The sequence below is a fragment of the Cricetulus griseus genome, chromosome 6 (genome assembly GCF_003668045.3).
Source record: "Cricetulus griseus strain 17A/GY chromosome 6, alternate assembly CriGri-PICRH-1.0, whole genome shotgun sequence".
NCBI classification, from domain to species: Eukaryota; Metazoa; Chordata; class Mammalia; order Rodentia; family Cricetidae; genus Cricetulus; species Cricetulus griseus.
The window spans coordinates 1,609,875-1,632,100 of NC_048599.1; the positions used below are offsets into that span (position 1 = coordinate 1,609,875).

Here is a 22,226-nt window from a genome sequence, read left to right on the forward strand (position 1 = left end):
CCCAGCCGGTAAGGGATTTGGCCGGAGATCTCTCCGCGCGTGGCAAGGACCTCGCTCCCGGGATTCTGCGCCTCTTCTAACCCGGTCATTCCATCCGGAGGAACCCCGGATCTGCCCCTGTGAACGAACTCGGAAAAGCGGAGTTTGCAAGCCGAGCAGCAGCACCTGCCAGGGCGAGCGTGAGAGCCGATGTAGGGGACACAGTGACTCTTCCCTCGACGCCTGTCTTTCTTCTCTGCAGGTCAAGCTCGTGCCGAGCGGGGGGAAATGTATCAGAGCTTGGCGCTGGCCCAGAGCCCTGGCCAGGCCACCTACGCTGACTCGGGAGCCTTTTTGCACGCTTCGGGAGCCGGCTCCCCAGTGTTCATGGCACCCACGCGTGTGCCCTCCATGCTGCCCTACCTGCCTGCGTGTGAGCCGGGCTCGCAGCCTCCCGCGCTTGCCGCACACTCTAGCTGGACTCAGGCAACTGCTGCTGACTCCTCAGCCTTCGGATCCGGAAGCCCGCACCCGCCAGCCGCACACCCACCGGGAGCTTCCACCTTCCCATTCGCACACAGCCCCCCGGGGCCCGGCAGCGGCGGCAGCGCGGGGGCCCGGGACAGCGGCTCCTTCCAGGGCGCGCTGCTGGCTCGCGAACAGTACGCGACCCCGCTGGGGAGACCCATGAGCGCCTCGTACCCCACAACGTACCCGGCATACGTGAGTCCCGACGTAGCCCCTTCGTGGACCTCTGGACCCTTCGATGGTAGTAGCATCCTGCACGGTCTACAGGGCCGCCCTAGTGGCCTCCCTGGCCGACGGGCCACCTTCGGTGAGTACCGGGCTGGGGCTGCCCGGTGGACATGGTTCTAAAGTTAACGCGTGCGGCGATAAACCCGCTCGCTACGAAATGCAATGCATGCGAAAAGTCGAAATGTCAGGGCTCACCCGCCTGGCCCGACCCCACAGATTCCCTCTCAGAACTGCCAGGATACAGGAACCTTTTCGGAACACAGTGCAATGAAAAACATTCGATCCAGAATTCTTTTTTTTTTTTTTCTTTCAGCATAATAGCAAGAAAATTTCTGTTTTACACGCTACCAAACCCCAAAATAGCATTCTGGATTATGTCAATTTGGAACCTACATCCTAAACTTTCCATGGAAAGTTTTGGAAATTTTTTTTTGGTTTTAAGACAGGGTCTTATTACATAGACCAGCTCAGCTTCAAACTTAACGGCGGTTCCCCTGCTTCAGCCTTCCTAAGTGCTGAGCTTACACGCATTCACCATTACACCCGGCTAAAAATGAGTTTTATTACGTTCAAAATACTGATTATTTGAACGAGTCACCACAGCCATCTTGTTCTGCAACACTGGCATTCCAGCTTGAGATTTCCATACCTCCCAGGAACGTTAATTAGATGAGTTTAGATAGATTCCCAAGGTTGTTGAGCTGAGAATTGCTCCTCAAGGTTTCTGAGTATTTTTGAGGCACAGTCAGAACAAAGAGAGACAACTTCTGTTTGCATCCTCTGGGTCTCCTTTAGGCCATCCCTCCAAGAACTGATCCATAGCCCCCTCTTGGCCCAAGCCAATCTAGTGCACTTAGGTAGACAAAGGCAGCCCCTGTGCCTGGTACCCACCTCCAGCCAGTAGATGACTGATCCCACCCACCCCCAGCCAATATTCCATGGCTTGTACATCTGTGGTCCCTGGCTAGACCTGAAGCTGGATGGGGATTCCCTGGTGCCCCTGTGGTCTTGCCTTCTGAGAGAGGACAGTGCTTGACTCCACAGCAAAGCTGACAGCCAAGCCACCAGCACCCTGTAGAATCCCAGGTCTCCATCTCCCAGTCCACTCCTGCTTGGGACCCACTCACACGTGCACAGGACATTCACAGTGGAATGGGAAGGGAGGGCAGAGCCTTTTTTCTCCACTTCCCTCTCCCTCTGCCTATGTAGACACATCTCTCTCCAAAGCTTATTAAAAATACAAAGGCTGACATGGACCCTGGTTAAGAAAGGAGTCATCCCAGGTATCTACCTTAAAGTTTGGTTTATTTATACCCTGCCTTATAAGAGCAGCCCTAACATATTTCACTAAAAACTATGTAAGACTAAGCATATAAATAAATCACTGTTTTAATGAGCACTATAAGACACTATACAAGGAGGGCAGAAGCCCTCGGGCTCCCTGGAAGAGCAGAGGCCCCAGCCCACAAGCTTCTTGTCCCCACAGTACCTGACTTCTTGGAGGAGTTCCCTGGTGAGGGTCGGGAGTGTGTCAACTGTGGAGCCCTGTCCACACCCCTGTGGCGTCGTGATGGCACCGGGCACTACCTCTGCAACGCCTGTGGCCTCTATCACAAGATGAATGGGGTCAACCGGCCACTGGTGAGGCCTCAGAAGCGTCTGGTGAGTGTGGCAGGGAGAGGACCAGGGCTAGAGCTTCCTGGCTTCCTGGGGATGGGGTCGGACTACAGCACAAGGCACTGTGAGCTGCCTGGGGCTCCTGGTTGGGCCAGGCCAACTCCTCTCTTCCTGGAGTTTGAAAATATTCAGGGAGACATCAGAATCCCATCCAGGACTCCTGATGGGGACCTGGCTCAGGTCTTAAAACCCACTGTAGCATTGGCAGGTTACTGGGCACTTGACAGAACAAGGTGTGTTTCAAAGCCACTTGCTACAGGGCCACAGGATGTTCTGGGATCAGGTCTGAGAGTGAGCTCTGCCCTGGGTGCATAAGCCACAGTCTCTGTGGGACCCTGAGGGTTGTGTGCTGCTATGGGATTGCGTTGGTGGTAATAGTGGGTGGCAACCTGGTCGTATCAGAGGCCTCAAGGTGACTGACACAGATAAGGTTGAGGTAAGGAACACTGATCTACCGATAGTGGTATCAAGAAACTAAACGAGAGAGTCTTTGGGTATGTGTCCCTGGGAAGCACTTGCCTGTGCTTTGGGGGGGAGGGGTCCCTAGGAAACTAGGCCTCTCTACCTTTCGCCTATCCTGCTGGCTAAATCTTGTTTTCACTTTTGGTTCTTCTGGTATGTGGCCGAGTAGGTGTTAGTTAGAAGTGAAGCTCAGGCTTGGGCCGCCAGGAGTTGCTGAGGCAGGAAGCAGCTTTGCTCTGCCATCTCACAGGCAAGCAAACCTTGTTCAGGTTGAAATATGTGTCTGGGTTGGGGTTGGCAGGTTGACTAACGTTCTTGCTATAGGGGCTACAGAGGGCTCACGGGGCTCAAGGATCTCAGACCTGAGCAGGGCTGCTCCTGAGTCTCAGGCCCTCCTGTTTAAAGGTGTGGACCCCAGATGAATGTCAGCATCTGCACCTGGGAAGGTGCTTCTCACCAGGTTTCAGAAGGGCCTATACCCATAGCAGGCAGGGGCTGGGGACTGGCTGCCTAGTCCTGCCTGAAATGTGCGTTGCACATGGTTTCCTGAGTGCACTGACTTGGAGCTATAGCTCTGTGCACTCTTATGTTATGGGAATGTGAAGTCCTAAGATGGGGACAACATTGTGAACTCCAGGAAGCAGGTAGGATACAGGAAGGGGCTTCTCTTCCTCTGAGATGGCCTGGGGCTGGGAGATCTGCAGGCCCAACACTTTGCCTCTTGCTTCTGATAGACCACTTAAGAGGCTACTGTGTCCTCTGGTCCCTTCCTTCAGTGATCTGACTGATAATGGAAACTCTCGGCATGTGCCTGACCAACCTGGTCCCCATGACTTTCACTAATGCAGAAACCTTAGATAACTAGAAAGACACATAGCCCAGGAGTGCAGTATAGTCTCCCCAAGCAACAGACCCATCTTGTCCCTTGACTCTGCCCAGTCTCCTCCATGCCAGGCTCTGAACTGGGCACCCAGGCACAGCAATAAACAAAGAACAATCAGGCAAGAGCCCCTGGTCTTCTCTGGGGTAGAAGGGTGGGCTCCCCACAACCCAAACTTATTCTTCTCACCACTAACACCCTTCTCTCAGTTTTCCCTCACCAGACAAGGGACAAATCTTTGACTTAGTCTCCTCAAAGAGAGGGTCCACTTGAAACTGGAGGCATTTCCAGCCTGGACCTATCCCCAAGGCTCCAATTGGCTCTTCACCCAGCCACTCTTGGGTGACTGGGTTCTGGGCTCCCAGGAAGCCACTTTGCAACACTTTGTATGGCAGTTTTCATTTTCCAAAAAGGTTTTCCTGAATATATGACTCGCCCTCCAAGCAGGGCTCCAGCCACCTCCCCTGAGTGTCCACCTTGGCAATTTGGAGGTCCCAGTGCATGAAGGCTGGCACTTGGTACCGCTGTCCCTTCAGGTGAGCAGCCATTGAAGATGAACCTCTCTTGAAAAGAACAGGCAAAAAAGAAATGAAGTGCAGCTAGGAAAGGCTAGCTGTTGGGTGCCCGAAAGTGGCCAGACTGCCTCTACAGACACGGAGGAAGAACAGATGGGGGTGGCGCTGGGGTGTGGCAAACGGGCATATGCCCAAGTGCTCAGTGGAAAGAGAAGGCTCCGTCCACCTGGCTCCTCGATTTCCTGTGGTCCCTTGACATGTCTGAGCTTCCGTTTCCTGTCTGTACGATGACTGGCAGTTCATGACGGTTCAGGAAAAGGCAATGACTTCTTGGGTCGTTATGTTTTCCTATGTTCTTAGTTTGTAAAAGTAAGACATAATCGTAATGAAAAGATTTCAACGTGGCTTCCAGACTTTTCTCTTGCACTTCTGGGGGTGTGGGGATTGGTCTGTGTGGGGATGACCTTTCTTCCTGGGTGCCGTCTGCCATGAGACACTCACTTTTGCTTTTCTGCCCACCATGTCTCAGAAGGTCCCATAGCTCCTAGCTGGTTCATGGACGAAGAGAGGGCACAGGCCAAGGCTCCTTTAGGTCTGAAGATCCGGCAGTAACTGGGAACTGCAAAGTGCCAGGCACCTAGTTAAGTGTGACTTCCATATAAACACAAATATCTTATTAATCATATTCCAAGGGAATATATGTATGCAAAACCCTCGCTGTCCCGTTTGGCTGATGTTCTAGAATTGTAGTTGAATCTGAAGTCCTGAACCATAAAGGGGACAGCTGGGGAGGTATCAGAGGTACTGTTCAAGGGCAAGACCATGGTGGGGACAAACAGTGTCGTCTGATACCAGTAGCTGGATAGTCGGTCTCACAGCAAGGCTGGGCTGTGGAGTTTAGGAAGAGCTTAGGATCCAGGTGCCTAGGGGCCCTTAGAATGGAGCTTTTAGTAGCAGGGAATAGACTCCATCACACACTGAAATAACGTGAGCCATGTACCAGGAAAGTCACCGGTCTCAGGCAGCTCAGAGACTTTGGGCTTGGTGATGTCTGGCTGGTCCCTCTGTGATGACTCCCCAGACACAGCACCAGGAGCTGATTTCTCCCCCCCACACACACACACACACCAATTTCATTCTAGCTCAGGACCCAAGTTCTCCAAACACAGGGAAGTCTGGGGTCCCCGGTGGGATTCACGCGTATGAGATCAGGGTAGTCTGCTGGGAGATGTAGTGGAATGAGGCAGACAGAGAGAAGGATCAAGCAGCCCAAGACCAAGAGATTCTAGACACTGAGCCCAGCAAGGGTGACATGGCAGATAAGACCCTCACCTTCCACTCAATACCCTGTGGGTACTGGGGAAGCTGTGGAGGACTAGGGCTGTCAATGTGTGCTCTGGGCTCTTAGGAGACGGGTGTGCAGGGGGGCCAGCAGGATCCTGAGTTAACCTTTAGCCCTGACCTCCTGAGGAGTCTGTGGCCTTGAGGGCACTGATCCCCCATGGAGATGCTGGATGTAGGTCACCCTGGCTGACTTAGGGTGTTACATTACATCTCAAGGATGGGAAATGCCCAGAGGTCCTGGCACCAAAAGGCCAATGAGTCGAAACTTTGTGGAACAAAGGACATCGTGTCCTGCCAGATAGGTTCATGGCAGGCCTCAAGCCTTCAGCACCCCCAAATGTCTCACTCAACCTGACGACAGCTGGTCACTGCTGAGTCTAGCTTCTATCCATCCTGTTCATTCTCATTTACTGCACCAGAGCCCCCCAAGTCTGAGTTCTGATCCCCCAATTCCTGGGCTCACCCCAGCTAACTTGCTCCACAGTCCTCAACCCGTCGATCTGGCCTCTGCTGCTCCAACTGCCACACTGCCACCACCACCCTCTGGAGGCGCAATGCTGAGGGAGAGCCTGTGTGTAACGCCTGCGGCCTCTACATGAAGCTCCACGGGGTAAGTGGCAGGGAGTAATTACCTCTACCCAGAATCATGTGGTTGCCCCGCCCCTCCCCAGTTAGACAAGATGGCCCTTGGCCCCTGGCTTGAGCATGTTCTGGGAGTGTTACATGTGTGTTACACGTGTGTTGACTGTCCGCACACCCACTGCTCTAGAAGTCCAACCTGTCGCCTCCATGCAGACCTGCCCACTGAGGGTCGTGGAGCTCCCCAGGGCTTTTCAGCCTAGGATGAATGCTAGACACCCAAGTCTCGCCCTCTATGCATCCAGTCGTGCCCTTGGGTGTCAGGCAGATGGGATGGACATCTCCAGGGTGGGACAGGAAGGTGACTGAAAGGGCCTGTGCAAGGACCCAGGGGTGAGCAGGGACAGGAAGCAGCCATCTACCCTTGCTGTCCCTGCAGGTGCCACGACCACTAGCCATGAAAAAAGAGAGCATCCAGACCAGAAAACGGAAGCCAAAGAACCCTGCCAAGACCAAGGGCTCCTCAGGTGCAGAGGGAGCCGGCTGGGGGAGGGGGAGGGAGCTCACTCCTAGGCCTCTGAGTCTCACTCTAACCCCACCCCTAAAGGGTGTCATTCAGCTTGTTAGGAGAAGGGCATACAATATAAGCTGGCCAAACAGTGGGACAGAAGTGGAGTAGATAAAGCCATACCTGACCTTTCTGCCTTTCAGTGCTGTGTGACTTTAAGAAGTCTCTGAACCTCTCTGGACAAGGATAAGAATTGGCCATATGGCAGGAAATATGGTCAGATATGGCACTTCTGTAAATGTCCCCATCTTCCCTTCCAGGATCCACAGCAAACACGGCAGCCTCTTCTTCCACTCTCCACAACACTGAGGGCTCAGCCGCCACTTTGAAGGCCGAGCCCAGTCTGGCATCTCCAGTGTGTACTGGGCCCACTATCTCCTCCCAGGTAAGGGGTATGAGGCAGGGGAGTGCAGGAGATGGGCCTTCATCCCTCCCTGGAGAACCTTGACACTTCACCAACTCAGATCCCATCAGAGCCCCAGGACCTCTCCCCAAGCTTCATGAGCACACAGCCCTCAACCACCAGTGTGGTGGCACCTTCCCTAGGACCGTGCACGGCGTGTTCCAGAGCCTTTGCGTGCTCCTCCAGGGCCTTTCCACCCATTCTAGGCTGAGGGGCGCTTGGAACAATCACATATGGCATGCCTCCATACTCACCTACCCCATCCTGTCTGCAGGCCTCCTCCAGCCCAGCAAATGAATCCCTGGCCCCCAATCATTTGGAGTTCAAGTTTGAACCTGAAGACTTTGCCTTCACCTCCTCGTCCCTGAGTCCCCAGGCTGGCCTCAGTGGGGTCCTGCGTCAGGAGGCCTGGTGTGCCCTGGCCTTGGCCTAGGTACTCAGGAAACTGTCACCATAACGGTGGTTCCCATGGACAGAGCCTGCCAATCTGGCTCCTAGAACAGGAGCAGAGACAAAAGGGTCCCAGGAACAAAGGTTAGCCTCTGAAGCCAACAGCCCCAAGGGTCCCTCACCTGTGGAAGGGAGCTTTTTGCGCTGACAGCCTAGAGGAAGAAGAAGGCTGGTAGGTGAAGAAGACTTGAAGGCTCATCTGGGATAGCATCGGACTCCCCAGACCTGTCACGGGCCCCTCTATAGCTGAGACGACTGGAGATACCCACCGATGACTTGAATGCCATCAACGGTCAACATTTACAGTTTGTAGCAGCTGGCAAAGGTTCACAGCATCCCACAGTAAAATCTGATCCAAGTGAAACAAACAGAGTCCAGGCCAGCAATAAGGAGGAGGGGACCCGACAGGAGGCCTCTGGGGTCTCACGTTCTTAACATCCCATATTTGACTCTGCCGTACTGAACGCTTTTCTTGCCTACAAATGCAGGACTGTCAAAGACGGGCGTGCAGATTGAGCACTGTAGCAAGACACCACCCCAAGGCAAATCATCCCTCTGGCTATCATCACAGACTTCTGTATTTATTTGTAGGCTTGTTTCCAGAGAGGGCAGTAAAAGGCCTGGTTCTGTATACTAAGGTTTTTGCTAACGGGAAGACCCACACTGAGACACTATTGGAATTGGGTGACATGTGGCCTCATGACCTGGCTCAGCTATCATTCCAGCAGTTGGTAACACAGCTCTTTGCAGCATCCTTTTCATACCAGGTCAGGTCAGCTGGCTGTGACTCTGCCCAAAGGGTACAGGTCATTTCTAGGGCCCTAGTACAGGGAGGTGACAGGCAGTGGAAGGAAGATGGTACTGTGTAGGCCACACCTCCACAGGCTGTTTCCTGGCATTTCCAGGGTCCCACACCCAGATGAAGAAACCGGGAGGTAGAGGAGTTAAGGGGGTCACCTAACCATGAAGACCACCCCTACCCTGTCTCCTATGTGGACCCCTGATCCTTCCACCTAGTTCATCTTGAGGCAGAGGCAGTGGGCACAGTTAGAAGGAAAGCAACAGGCAGTAGCCTGTAGCCTCTGCAGCTACCACAGGGCCAAGGGCAGGACGTGCTCCTGTCACTGGCTCTGAGTAGGCATACCTCACCATCCATGTATCTGTGGAAGGCAAAGCCAGCTGCCTAAATGACTATTATCACATACCAGATACAGGGATGGGGTGGAGGGAGAGGAAGGGGACTAGAGACAGACACAGGTGGCACCGTGGGAATGCCTCCAAGCACCCACACTCCAAGTGTGCACAAACGCCAACAAGGCCACAGCAGCTGCATGAGGGCTGTGCACAAGGTCTCAGCACAGGGTCCTCGCTCCCGTGCTGTTTCTGGGCATCTCTTTTGTCCAAGCCCTGGTTTCCCCTTCTGTGACGAGAGAGGTGTCTGTGATCACATCTGTAACCCATGCACCCATGGAGTTACTGTAGTCAGTGGAGGCTCCCAAATTTGGAGATGCCACCAACCCAGGCAGGCTCCTGGAGAGATCCACTGTGAGAAGCACAGGCAGATGGCTTCCCCTAGGATGGAGAGAAAGGGAACTCGAGAGAGAGGGGGACTTGACATAGGAGGTCCCTCCCACTTCTCACTTCTTTTTCTTTTCTTTCTTTCTTTTGTTTGTTTGTTTGTTTTTGTTCATTTGTTTGCTGGTTTGGTTGGTTTTGTTTTTGTTGCTATTGTTTTTTGAGACAGGATCTCACTATGAAAGTCTGGCTGCCCTGGAACTCCAGGCTGGCCTCTAATTCACAGAGATCAGTCGGTCTGCCTCTGCCTTCTGAGTGCTGAGATTAAAGGTGTGTGCCACCACTGCCTGTCTCTCTCTCTCTCTCTCTTTTTTAATTTATCAATTTTTATCTGTGTGAGTGTTTTGCCTGCATGTGCGTATGTGTGTCACACACATCCCTGGTGCTGGCAGGCGTCTTAGGGTCCCCTGGAGCTGGCATTAAAGATGGTTGGAAACCATCGTGTGGGTGGTGGACACTGAACCGGAGTCCCCTTCAAGAGCAGCAAGTGCTCCTAACCACTGAGCCATTTCTCCAGCTCCCTACTTTGTTTCTTAACTAAGGAGATGGCTGAGGTGAAGAAGGCCGTGCGCTCCACCACTGGGCATGGTCACTGCTGCTAAATTTAAGCTCTCTCCTCTTGGGGAGGAAGCCAGTGAACCAATCCTTAATATAGCTGCCGGGCACCACGCTGCTGCCCTTCCTCCCACCACCCACCCCCATCCTGCCCACTGGCCATAAACCACCAGATGAGCAGCAACATATCCACAGGCCAGAGCAACTGGGGGCCTTATCTGAACAGCAGGATGGAAAGGAAGGCCTCTTTGTCTTCTGCCTGCAATGCTCTCTGTCTCCATCCACTTTGAGCTACAACACCCCAGACCATGAAGCAGGAGGGGCCACAGCATCCCCAAGTCTATCCTTTCCTACCCAAAATATTTTCTGGCTCCCATGGCGTGTTCTGGGCAGCCCAGGGAAGGAAGGAGACCCAGTGAGGTAGAGAAGTGGAGCACACGGACAGGCTCACATGACATGCACACAGACATACAGATGGGGAGACCAGGGTCATGTCAGTTGGCATTTCTCCCTCCAGCCGTGGCTCTACGCCTTGCTTTGATACACAGCACAGCACACAGGCACTCCTCGTCCAAGCCAGTATGTTACACGCCTACTGTATCCCAGGGTCTTGCTGCATCTGCTCAGCTCATATCAGTGCGTCCTCTGTATGTGCGGGGTGGAACCTGACCCCTAGATGCTTTGTGGCAGAGCGTCAGCCACCAGACCCTGAGAGCCGTCCTTCACCAGACAACTAACTGTTGAGGACCCTGCCACAATGTTGGACTGGGACCTGAGCTTGCAGGGGTGTGGCCAAACAAAGGGTGATTGTTTCTTAGGCTAAAAAGGGTAGCCTGACACAAAGTAGAGCAAACTCTCCCAGGTGCTCATCTGAAAGCCTAGATGTCTCAGAAGAGAAAACCTAGGGAGAGGAGGGATGTGAGAGACGGTAGTTTCCTATTTGACCAAATAAGGGCATTTTTTAGACCAAACCACTTGCTACTGTCATCATTGTCACGTGCGTCTCTCATCAAAAGACGGAAGGCGCCTGTCACTGGCCATCCACAAGGCCCTTGCTGCTGTCCTTTGTCACAGCCCTGTGGACAGTTCTAGGGGCTCTGGTAGCATTCCCCAACGAGAGTGAACAGGCTGTGGGTAGCGCAGCCTGGGTGGAGAGAAGGTTGAGAGGCTGCATAAAGAAAGGAAAGACACCATGAAGACAGCACAGAATTCAGATCCACTCTCCCTTCAGAGGACGCTGGCTCCACGGTCCTAGTTCCCTGTGTTTTGTTGGACACAGATCTACAGCTAGGGAGTGCCTGGCCCTCAGAGTCCCTCTGGTGCCTCTAAGGGTAGGCCTGGACAGTAGCTGAAGCCAGGCTCCATTCAGCCTTCTGTGGGATCCAGGTAGGGCAGGGACACCATCTAGCAAGGAAACTTAAATGTGTCTGCCCCCACCCTCCAATCCCACCCTTTTGTGTCTTGGAGTGCCACATTATCCTTTATTAATGCCAACAGGTCAACCAGACAGACCCTATCTCCACTTGAGCACCAGAGTCTCTCTGGGCCGATCCCATGTGTGGACTGTGTGCTCCAAGGAACTAAGCCCCTACTGTGCCCTCTTTGCTTCCTCTCCACAGGATGAGATGAGGCCAGAGAGACTTGGATTTGTAGCTGCCAGGCTTTGGACAGGGCAGCCCTGATGCCTTAATTCTCTACACAAACACTTGGATAGGGGCTGACCTGGCCCCAAAGGGGAGGGGGCTGACTAAGCCCTCATGATCAGCCCCCTCCCCTCCAGGCCCCGCATGCCGCCAAGATGTTGACATGGACGGCTCCAGCCGTCTTATTTATTATCTGATAAAGTGAGCTCGGCACCGCTGGTGGACAGCGTCTGGCCGCTCTGAGCTGACCAGCATGGGGGAGGAGGAAGGCGGGCGGACAGAGCTGGGCCCCAGCCTCACCCTAGGACAGGCCTCCACCCTGGACTCTAGGACAGGACACTTCTCCTCCCCCATCTTTGGCTTTTCTTCACTGCTCAGCGTGCCATCTGGGAAGGATCTCCCTGCCTAGAGTGTCACACACACCTGAGGCTGTGCCCCTTTCTGCCAAGCTCTGCTGCCCCAGCTGTGTTCTTCCTCCTCGTGCACCCGTCACCCAATTACTGTGGCTGCCCATCCTCCACACCCTGCGTTTGGGCTAGAGTTCAGACTTTCCATGATGCAGGTTCAGGTCTTCTTCTTTGCCTCCCAGCATTACTCCAAGACCCAACTCGGCACTGTTAACTAGGCCCCCAAGGACACCCCCCAGGGTTCCCTTCTGCTGTCAGCTGCATTCACTCACAGGTACAGGAGACACTTGTCAGCATCCAAACACATCAGACCGCTAGACATTTGCTTCATTCCCTTCACGCTAACGCCCTTCCTGACTCTTGTGGTCTCACCATGACTTGGGTCAGGGTGTTTGGTGCCCACTCACCTCCTCCTTCGGTATTTTGGGGAAGGATTAGGATAGAGTCCCGCAACCGCCACCTCGCTTGGAGGCCAAGTGCCCCAGGCAGCTCTAGAGGCCTCCTGAAGACAAATTATCATAATCACACATACACATCCATGTGGGCCTGGGATGTGACATGGTAAGTTCCCCTCTTGCTGTGAACAAGGTCACATGAGACTACCCCGCACCAGAAATGCCACTCTGGGGTCTCCAACAGACAGATCTGTCACCTGCCTGCCATCCCAGGGCAGATATGCAAGAAGAGGGAATCCAATAATTACTAGAGGGACTGTGTGTAGCTGAGCCCTTAAAAATCAGAGTTCCTAGTAACACAAAGGTATGTTAAGCTTACCTACCAAAAAGGACGGGAAAAATTTCACCTCATAAGTAGAGTATGACACCTCTGTGCACTAAAATACTAAATATGTATTCATTGTGTGTGCATATGTTATACATGTGGTGTAAACACGTGTGTGCTTGAACATGTGTGCACATAGTAGCCTGAGATTGACCTCAGGGGTCCTTCCTCCATCACTCTTCATTGATTGACTGATTGATTGATTGATTGATTGAGAAAGGTTCTCACTGAGTAGCCCTAGCTGGCCTGGAACTCATTATGTGGACCAGATTAACCTCAAACTCACAGAGACCCTCTGCTTCCAAAGTGCTGGCAGTAAAGGTGTGTGCCACCACACAGGCTACTCTCGACCTTATTTTTTTTTGGCACAGCATCTCTCACTGTACCTGGAACTCATTAATTCCTCTAGGCTGGCTGGCCAATGAACTCTAAGGATCTACCCTACCACCCAACCAAGCACTAGGGTTACAGACACAGGCTTCTGTGCCCAGATTTTACATGGGTGCTGGGAATCCAAATGCAGCTCTCCATGATTGTAGAGCAGACACTTTCTCCGCTGAGCCATCTCCCTGGGCCTATTTCTGATTATTCTTAACATGGAGAGGAATAGACAACAATAAACTAGTTCCTGGGACAAGTACAACTTGGTCTAAAATTCATTTTTCTGTCTTTCTTTTTTCATTTTGTTTGTTTGTTTGTTTTCAAGACAAGGTTTTTCTGTGTAACAGCTCTTACTGTCCTGGAACTAGCTCTGTAGACCAGGCTGTCCTCCAACACATGGAGATCCACCTGCGTCTGCCTCCCCAGTGCTGGGATTAGAGGTGTGCACCACCACCACCCAGCTTGGAAGAGGATTTGTCTTAATGGAGTCCTGAATGAGTCAGGCAGGGAAACAAAGTAGCTATTGTGGAGTGTACACATGACCTCCTGTCATGCGCCTTATCCCACAGAGGGCGCTGGGAAAACTGTCTGCAAAGGTTGGCTGCAGACACTATTCCACGCTGGTGTCTCTGCCACAGTGGGAATTAGATCTAAGACCCAAGAGGTCTTCTGCCAGTCCAGTACAGGAGACAAGTGAAAAGAGGCAATTCCTCTTGCCCAGGCCCTTTCCAGGAGGTGAGTCCAAACTCTCCTTGGGCCTCAGAAGCACTGGAGGACACTTGGGAGGCTGAATCCACCAGGGTTCTCCCTGGTGAACAAGAAAGAGATGGAGAAAGACAGAGAGGCAAGGGCGGTGTGGGTTGGAGATAGAGAAGCACACAGAGCAAAAGAGAAATTGAGAGAAAGCAATAAGAAGAGAAGGAGGGAAGCAGAAATAAATGGACCCCAACCCCCAGGCCTTGGCCCTATGGTCACACAACCACAACCAGGAAGCCCTGCCTTTGGAGGGGTGAGATGCAGTAGTTACAGCCCATTTGTCAGCTCTGGGGTGGGAGAGCACAGGAGGTGCAAAATGCTGGCCTACAGCTCAGAGCTACTTTATTTCCTCAACCACACAGACAGGGTCAACCTGCCCACACCTGAAATTGTGTCAACAGAGACCAGCCAACTCCCTGCTTACCACTGCCCCTGGGCTAGGTATAGGGGACAGTGGATCCCACCACAAGCCCAGGTCCACAGTATTTCCTAAGTTTCTCAGCCCAGGGCCAAGAGTTCTTTTGAAAACTTTAAGCACAGAAAATCCTTCACATTGCAACCTCCTTAAACCAGCAGCATATTAAGGACTGTTTGGGGCTGCCTTGGGGTCAGATTCAGGTGCCAGCAGGAAACTCGGGCAGTTCTCAGCTAGCTGCTCCGTGCCTAGGAATCCCTGTCTGCAGAAGTGTTGGTGACAGCTGTGGGCTTACTATAAGAGCAGTGGTGGCCCACATGAGACCTGGCAATGTCCTCACTGATTCACTGTCATCTTCTTCATATCCTTGAGCATCGTGCAAGAGGCATGCTGTACTTTTTTCCCCCCGAAGAAATCACATAGCAAACCCATAGCTGCTGCCAACTGCCTTTTCCTCCTCTTCTCTTGCTTTTTCTCCTCTGAGTTTCAGTTATCTTGGGAGCAGGCAAAGCAGCTTAGTCTTGGCCCCACCATTGCTGCTAACAGCAAGTAGGTCTTGCCGGGCGTTGGTGGTGCACGCCTTTAGTCCCAGCACTCGGGAGGCAGAGGCAGGCGGATCTCTGTGAGTTTGAGACCAGCCTGGTCTACAAGAGCTAGTTCCAGGACAGCCTCCAAAGCCACAGAGAAACCTTGTCTCAAAAAAGGGGGGTCTCTCCCAGGGAAATGTGGCCCCTCCAGCTCCAAAGTATCACTCTCAAATCCTAGGACACCCCCACAGGCAATATGGTGCCCTGACTGTCCTCTGTGACTCCTGCTCCTGACCGCAGCCCTGTTCAACCCTCCACTGGCCTTCCCCGGACCCTGGCATAAGTTTTCTCCCCAGCATCTCCTCACATCTCCCCCAGCTGTTGCCTCAAGGATGAACATGAGGCAGGGATTTGGTAAACTCCAGCCTTGGTATGTTTCATGCCATGAGTGTGAATGAACAGAAATGGCCCTCCCATGGCCACTCTGTCCTACTGGTGAGGAGACTGGGCCCCCGCACTCCCTTCAGAACTGCTCTCACTGCCCCCTGAGTAGAGACGCAATTAGAAGCACTGTCAGCCAGACAATAGGCTCCAAAAATACCCCAAAGGCAGGCAGGACTTGCCTGTGACATCTGTAAGTTCTGTCCTGCGGAAGTTATAAATACGAAATAATGTTAATTCGGAGTCATTTGTCATTTGGGGACAGGCGCATCCTTTGTGGGACAAGGGATGTTTTTCCAGATTTGTAATTTATGGCTCTTTATAGTTAAATGCAGCTACAGGCAAAAAGAGGAAAGGCAGAAAAAAGCAGGGTTTCCCCTGGAGCTGCCAGAGGTGGGAGGTAGGCTGGCGGAGTAGGACCACCTTTATCGTAGCCAGAAGCCCCAAGAGACACTATGCCCCTCTAGTCAGAAACCCACACACACAGGCAGCAGGACTGCTAGGAGGCAACCTGGGCCCTTGGGGGTCTTCTGATATCTCCAAACAGCCAGTTAGTCCATAGGCCTGCCTATCTAACAAGGGGGTCTGTTTTTTCTCTTGGTCCTGGTTCCTCTGGCCACCAGGTCCAAGCCACCCTCAAAGTGGCATGACAGTGTCTTCATGCTTCCCAGCTCCATCTAACAACTGCTCTTAACCCTCTGCACATCTGTGACCCCAGGATTTCAGGTCTCAAAGGCGGTTCATGCTCCCTAGCCCAGGAGGCTGTGCCCACAGCTGCCTTACAGATCCAAGGACCTTGTCTCTCAGCTCTTCATCCTTACAAACTCTAGCCAGGCTCCACGTCTCAGTCCTTCAGGGACTCTCTGTCCTTCACCCTAGCAGGCTCTCGTCCCCCTGGACTGGAGAGAGTGCCTGTCGTGGTCTGTACAGCACTCCGACTCTCTAGAATATATCTTTCTCACAGCCACTTGACATTTGTTAGTCCTTTTTAGCCGCTCTCCTCGAGGCTGAAGTTCAGGAGGATGGGACCCATGTGAGCTCCCTTTGTCATTCCCCTGGGGTCTGTACAAGGCTGGCATACAGCGGGTGCTCCACAGAGTACTGTTTGGGAGCCATACTATCTGGTCCCCCACCCCAGAACACCACATGTACCATCCAGGGCACCTGTGAAGGCAGCTCTGGCTGAGCCCTGCAGTGGGCTGTCAACATGAGGGTCAGGAACCAGGGAGGCTGCATAATCACCACTGCACTGGCCTGGCCCACGAGTGTGACAACAGCAGGCAGGTAGCCTGTGGGCCCCACTGGTCACAGGCAAAGTTGAAAAGTCACAGGTCCTCCGGAGAGCAATAAAAGCAATAAAGGGCTCACTGGCCCTCCCAGCTGAAAGTTTTCCCACAGCTGAGGTGTCACAGCCACAAGAGCTCCCATAGCTGGCATGCCCTATCTGCACTCAAATATGTCTCTACACTGGCCTTACAGCCTCCTATGGCCTCCTTCCCTGTCCCCAAGCCTGAGTTAGAGGTCCCATGTCTGACCTGTCCTGGGAGGAAACCTTAGCCTGGAGACTAGACTGTGACCTATAACCCTAGCTTCCAGCCCCGCCCTGAAACCCTTGTCACAAGAACTAGAAGCTAGGATCCAGGCTCAGGAACACAGTGGATGTCAAGTGGCCATTTGAGCTGGATGAGGTTAAAATGCTGTTGAGACCCAGGTGCTGGCTAGGGTGCTCTGCCGATGATTGCCGTGGAAACACATGCAGGTCATAAATCTCCCTGAGCCTCAGAAGGGCCTGAGAGAAGACTGGAAATGGCTGGGGGACTCTCGGTTAGTGGGACAGAGTAAAGCACTCCAGCAGATACTGAACCACACGTGTGTCCATTCAGACAAAGTGGGCCATGAAAATATCTACTCCTAGACTCCTGCTGGGCAGGACCCTTATGGTCCTGGCACACACAGAAGGTGTGCTCATAAGGACCCTTCAGAGAGGGTTAAGAGACAGCAACCAATCAAACAAGCAGATCCACCACAAGGTCACCTCAGAGCTCCAGGGACCAAACGTCTCACCTACGAGGTACTGGGGAACTGTGTGCACCTCAGGACTCAGAACCATTGGCCATGACTGTCATGCTCTTGAAGCCACCCACACATGCCTGTGACACAAACCCAGGCACTCTGTCCTACTGGCAGGTCGGTGGAGGACATGGAGCATGAAGTATGTATAAGATGCAGAACAGACGGATGGGGGTTCAAGGATGTGAGAGGCCTTTCCGGCCTCACTCAGTGCCTGGCCCAGGAGTGAGTCACAGAGCCACTGAAGAAGACCATGCAGGCTGAACCTTGATGAGCAAGCGGCCCTTTCCCAGCACAGGGGGGGTGAGACGCTGCCACTCAAGGTAGCAGTGCCCACGTATTCTGGTTCCCCCGGTCCATGAATTTTGTCCACACAGCCTGAGGAGTGCTCAACAGTCATGTTCCTGTCTCTGACTAAAGACCAAGCCTCAGCCTCCTGGACAGGGAAGTCAGACCTGATGACCTTGGGGACATCTGCCATAGGTGGGGTACCTGGGGATCCCAGTGCAAAGGTTCTGGAGAAAAAAGAAACAGCCATAAACCAAAGGGCAGCATTCTGCTGAGAGGCAGATTCAGGTTGCAGGTGGTGCCTGGTGCAAGGGCCCCTGGTGCTAAGAGCTGCCCCGCCTCCCATCCCACGGTGGAGACTCTGCCCCAGGAAGGGTAGACCAGCTAAGGCTGCGTATATCTAGAGGGCCCTGATCCCTTCCGGAGTCCTTCCATGAATTCCCTCAGCTGTTTCCTGAGTGACTATGTGGGCCAATATGAGGGTGAATGCCAGGATCCCCAAGGGTTAGGTGGGCCTCAGAGCTCTGCTACTTCCAAGGCAAGCTTGAAGCCTTCATCACAGTTAAGAGTTCTGGGTGCCTCCCTGGTCTCTGGGGCTGGACCTTCATTAAGATTAAGGAATGAGGGAGGCATAGTGGCATGTGCCTTTAACTTTCAGCATTTGGGAGGCAGAGGAGGCAGATCTCTTGAGTTAGAGGCCAGCCTGATCTACAGAGTGAGTTCCAGAACCTCTGTCTTGAGAAAAAAAAAATGTCATCAGGATAGTGTGTCCAAAATGCTTCACAAATTCACCCAGCATCTAGCATTGTCTAACTCCCTGCCACCAGCTGAAAACTGCTCAGGTGACAATCACACTGATACATAGAGGCACGGACCTGTGCTCTGGAGCTTCCATTCCACAGGACAGCACCAGGGAAAAGTTCACAGATCTCTCTCTCTCTCTCTCTCTCTCTCTCTCTCTCTCTCTCTCTCTCTCTCTCACACACACACACACACACACACACACACACACACACACACACGAGTCTGGGGCTGTCCAGGAACAATAGTGAGGGATCTGTGGCCTAGAAGGAACAGTGGAGAAGGGAAAGGCAAGCACGAAGGAGGGAGGGACAAGCATGGAGTCAGGGCTGCAAATCTCTAAGGTGACCCTCTCTAGCTTGAGCATTTCTGTACTCGTGGAGACCCCACCAAGATTCAAGAGGAGCAGCAGAAACCCTGAATTAAAAGACAGGTTCCAAGAGGGACACATGTAGCATCTGCTTGTCAACTTCCCTGGAGCAGAGTCCCACTGGGTGTCTCTGCCAGACCTGGGCGGCTCCCAGCACTAGGGATTCCTGCACTGGGTGACACCCAGTGCCCCTCCCATGTCTCCCTGATGGATCCCATGCATCTAACTACCTCACACAGGACCCTCTGACAAATTCCTAGAAGCTGAAATAAGCCTGTAGGAGTCAGAAATACCAACTTCCCCCCAGTCCAATTGTTCTTGACTTTAATCTTTCTGCCATTTTTCCCCACCTAGACAAGCTGCTCCTATGTAGTCAGGGTGATCATCCAGCCTCAGCCTCTGTGAGCACTAGAATTACAGCCTAATTGTATCCTAGTGTTTGTTACTTTTGTATCACACTATGATCACAGCACTTGAGAAAAATGACATAAGAAAGGAAAGGTGTAAGACTTGTAATCTTACCAGGTTTTAGTCCATCATAGTGCGGAAGGCATGGCTGAATTCATGGTGGCAGAAGTGTGTGATAGAGGCTCCTCACAGGAATCAGACCGCCCAGCTGGGCCAGACCCTAAGGTGAGTATAGCCTTCAAAACTCCACTTTAAAAAGCTCCACATCCTTCCTAAACAGCGCCCCCAGCTGGGGAACAGTGATCTCCCAAAATACATGTTGAAATCCAAATCGCCAGGACCTGAGGATGACCCCTAGAAACAGGGTCATTTCAGTTACAGCAAGGTAAGTCAAGGGTCATGATAGACTAGAGTCTGTCCTGGTTCAGTATAAGGAAAATTGGACACAGACCCTCAGAGAGAATACCACATAGAGGACAGACAGAGCTGGGTGATGCTTCTATACCTCTAACGGGCTAGAGAAGTCCGAAGCAGACACTTCAGTCTTAGGAGGAGCCAAACACACAAATACATACACACATATACATACACATGCATCAAAAGAAAGAAAGAAAGAAAGAAAAATAATCTTTTTGTTATTTGGATGCATCCCAGTGCATCCAAAATATCTTAGCCTGGTATCTCACTAGAAAGTGACAAATGACATTATTCAGCATTTCTGGTTCACTCAGGTCTGTGCACCTACCATGTAGTCCACACTGAGCCACCATACAGCAGGATCAGCAACCCCAAGACAGCCACATATGCTGCATGAGACCAGCACCCAGCTGGGATAGGTCCTTCTCAGTTCCCGTGTTTGGGTCAGAACTACTAACAAGGTGAGCTGATCCACAGCAAGGACAGTTACAAATGATCATGCCATGTCAAGCTGGGTCCCTAGGTCTATGCCTGGGTGAATGATGACGCTGGTCCAGCTAAAAGAACAGGAGCAATGGCTACACCAGAAGGCAGAGAATGGGGCTGGGGGCATGGGGGAAGGGGCAAGCCAGTCACTGAGTTTTCACCTTGAAACTCAGGTGCAAGAGACAGGGCCGTCTCACCCCAAGCCTGGGCCAGCAGGCCCCGTTTACCAACCCTCCTCTGAGAATGAAGTACTGAATCAGCAAGAGGGAAGGTTCCGCCTCCACAGCGATCCCTACCTCAGTGATGGATGGGGTGGTTTTCCATGAAGCCTCCCAGACAGCACCCTAGTATGCTTTGGCCACCCAGGCAGGGTGAGGGTCGTGCCAGGCTCTGCTGCCAGGCCCAGCTGTCTGCCGATGCCCCTGGCCAGCAGCCGGAGGAGAGCAACTCACATTTTCCTATTAGGAGGCTGGCCTGGCAGCTGGGAGGCCAGGCTGATAAGAGAACCCTGGGCCTCTTCTGTGCCTGTTCTCTGAGCAGCAGTCAGGAGCAAAAGAGCACACGCACAGAGGAAACCCTAGCCAGGACCCAGCAGCTCAGGAGTGTAGACTTCACCCTGTTTTCACCACTCCTGCACCCATGCAACCCTGTCCCCTGCTGGGTATACACAAAGAAAACCCTAGCCAGGACCCAGCTCTAAAATGTAGACTTCACCCTGCTCTCACCACACCTGCACCCCTGCACCCCTGCACCCCTGCACCCCTGCACCCCTACCACAGCAAATACTCAAAGGATGAGTATATGACAGGAGTGGAGGACAAAGGAGGGAGGGAGGGAAGGAGGGAGGGACTAGGCTTTTTGCTAAGGAAAGAATCTGCCCGGCCCCCACATTCAGTTGACAAGAACTATAATGAGTAGCCCATGGAGTGCCTTTCCCGCTGGCCAGAACTAGACAATGGAAGACACAAGTCCCAGGTCTTGACCCCCCTCAAGTCCTCCAAACAGCAGGATACCCAGAGAAGGGCATGTGCAGTGTAACTGGGAGCCAGGATTCAAGCCAGATCCACCAATTCAAACTCCAGCTCTGCCCAACAGTGCTGTGCAGCCTTGGCCAAGTCACTGATCCTCTCTGTGCTTCTACTCCATAAAACAGCTCTGAGAATGGACCAGGGCACCTCGGCTTAAGACATTTTGGAGACAGCTGTGGGAAGAACAGGGGATCCTCAGCCCAGCTCACTTCGGCAGAAGACAGAAGCCCCAGGCAAAGCCAAGGAAGGGGATCCTGGGGCACCTGGGCACCAGGCCTGCTGAAAGCAAAGCAGCCCAGACAGCCATGCATTCTTCAGGCCATGTTAAGGATAGCTGCACAGATGAAATTCCCAGGGTGAAGTCCTGGAGATGAAGGCCTCTTTGGTAGGATGGGGTACTGAGACAGACAACAACCCAGGGATCTCCTTGAAAATTATTAAGGTTTTTGTTATTTGTTGTGTGATGTTGGGGCCCAAACCCAGTGTCTGTAACTCATCAGGCAAATGACACAGAACAACACCCTAGCCCCCTCTGATTCCAACTTTAAGAGCAGGATGTGCTCTGGGGGGGGGGGAAGCAAGCAAACCTGATCCAGGACCCTGGTCTCCAGGCTTCCTACAGGGAGGAAGTTGGGGTTGAGCACAATGCGAACATCCCAGGCCCCACACAATGCACACACAAGACCTGCCTCCAAGCTGGCCTCTTTCTGGTGGCTCCATTAGCCCTAGGTAGTGTATGGCATGCTACAAGCAAAGGCATGTGCTCTGGAGAGCCCGGGAGCCCTGGCATTGCCTGCACAGTGGGGTAGGACTGGGGAAGCTGCCAGACACACAGGGTATCCCCCAGCCAGTCAGTAGGACTAACTGCAAATGGCCCGTGACGACCACCAGGCCTCTGTCCCACAGTCAGAAACAACGGCTTCTGAGGGCTAGAAAGTAGGGGCTACACTTCCAAAACTTTCTCTGATAGCCCAAAGTCAAGCTGACTTTCACACATGCTGAGTAACTGTCCCCTGCAACCTGCAAGCACAACACTGCCCTGTGCCCCTTCTTCCCTGTGGGTGCCAGCTGGGCAAATGAGTGCTGATGGCTGAGCAGCATGGAGAGACCCTATTCCTGCCTTCTGCCCATCCCACTGGACCCCACTGTGTCAAGGCTCACACAATCAGCTCCCAGCCACAGGCCCATTAGTGTCCCCATCTCTCTCTCTCTCTCTCTCTCTCTCTCTCTCTCTCTCTCTCTCTCTCTCTCTCTCACACACACAC

General features: G+C 52.9%; 1 protein-coding gene across 1 annotated transcript; it reads left to right on the forward strand.

Annotated features, from left to right (window-relative positions):
• Positions 1–267: 267 nt before the first annotated feature.
• Positions 268–7,596, forward strand: Gata5 (GATA binding protein 5). Its single transcript, XM_027419893.2, has 6 exons — positions 268–814; positions 2,222–2,397; positions 6,098–6,223; positions 6,632–6,719; positions 7,021–7,145; positions 7,438–7,596. Exons 1-6 carry the CDS (start codon positions 268–270, stop codon positions 7,594–7,596), a joined length of 1,221 nt encoding a protein of 406 aa, XP_027275694.1.
• The last annotated feature ends 14,630 nt before the right edge of the window (positions 7,597–22,226 follow it).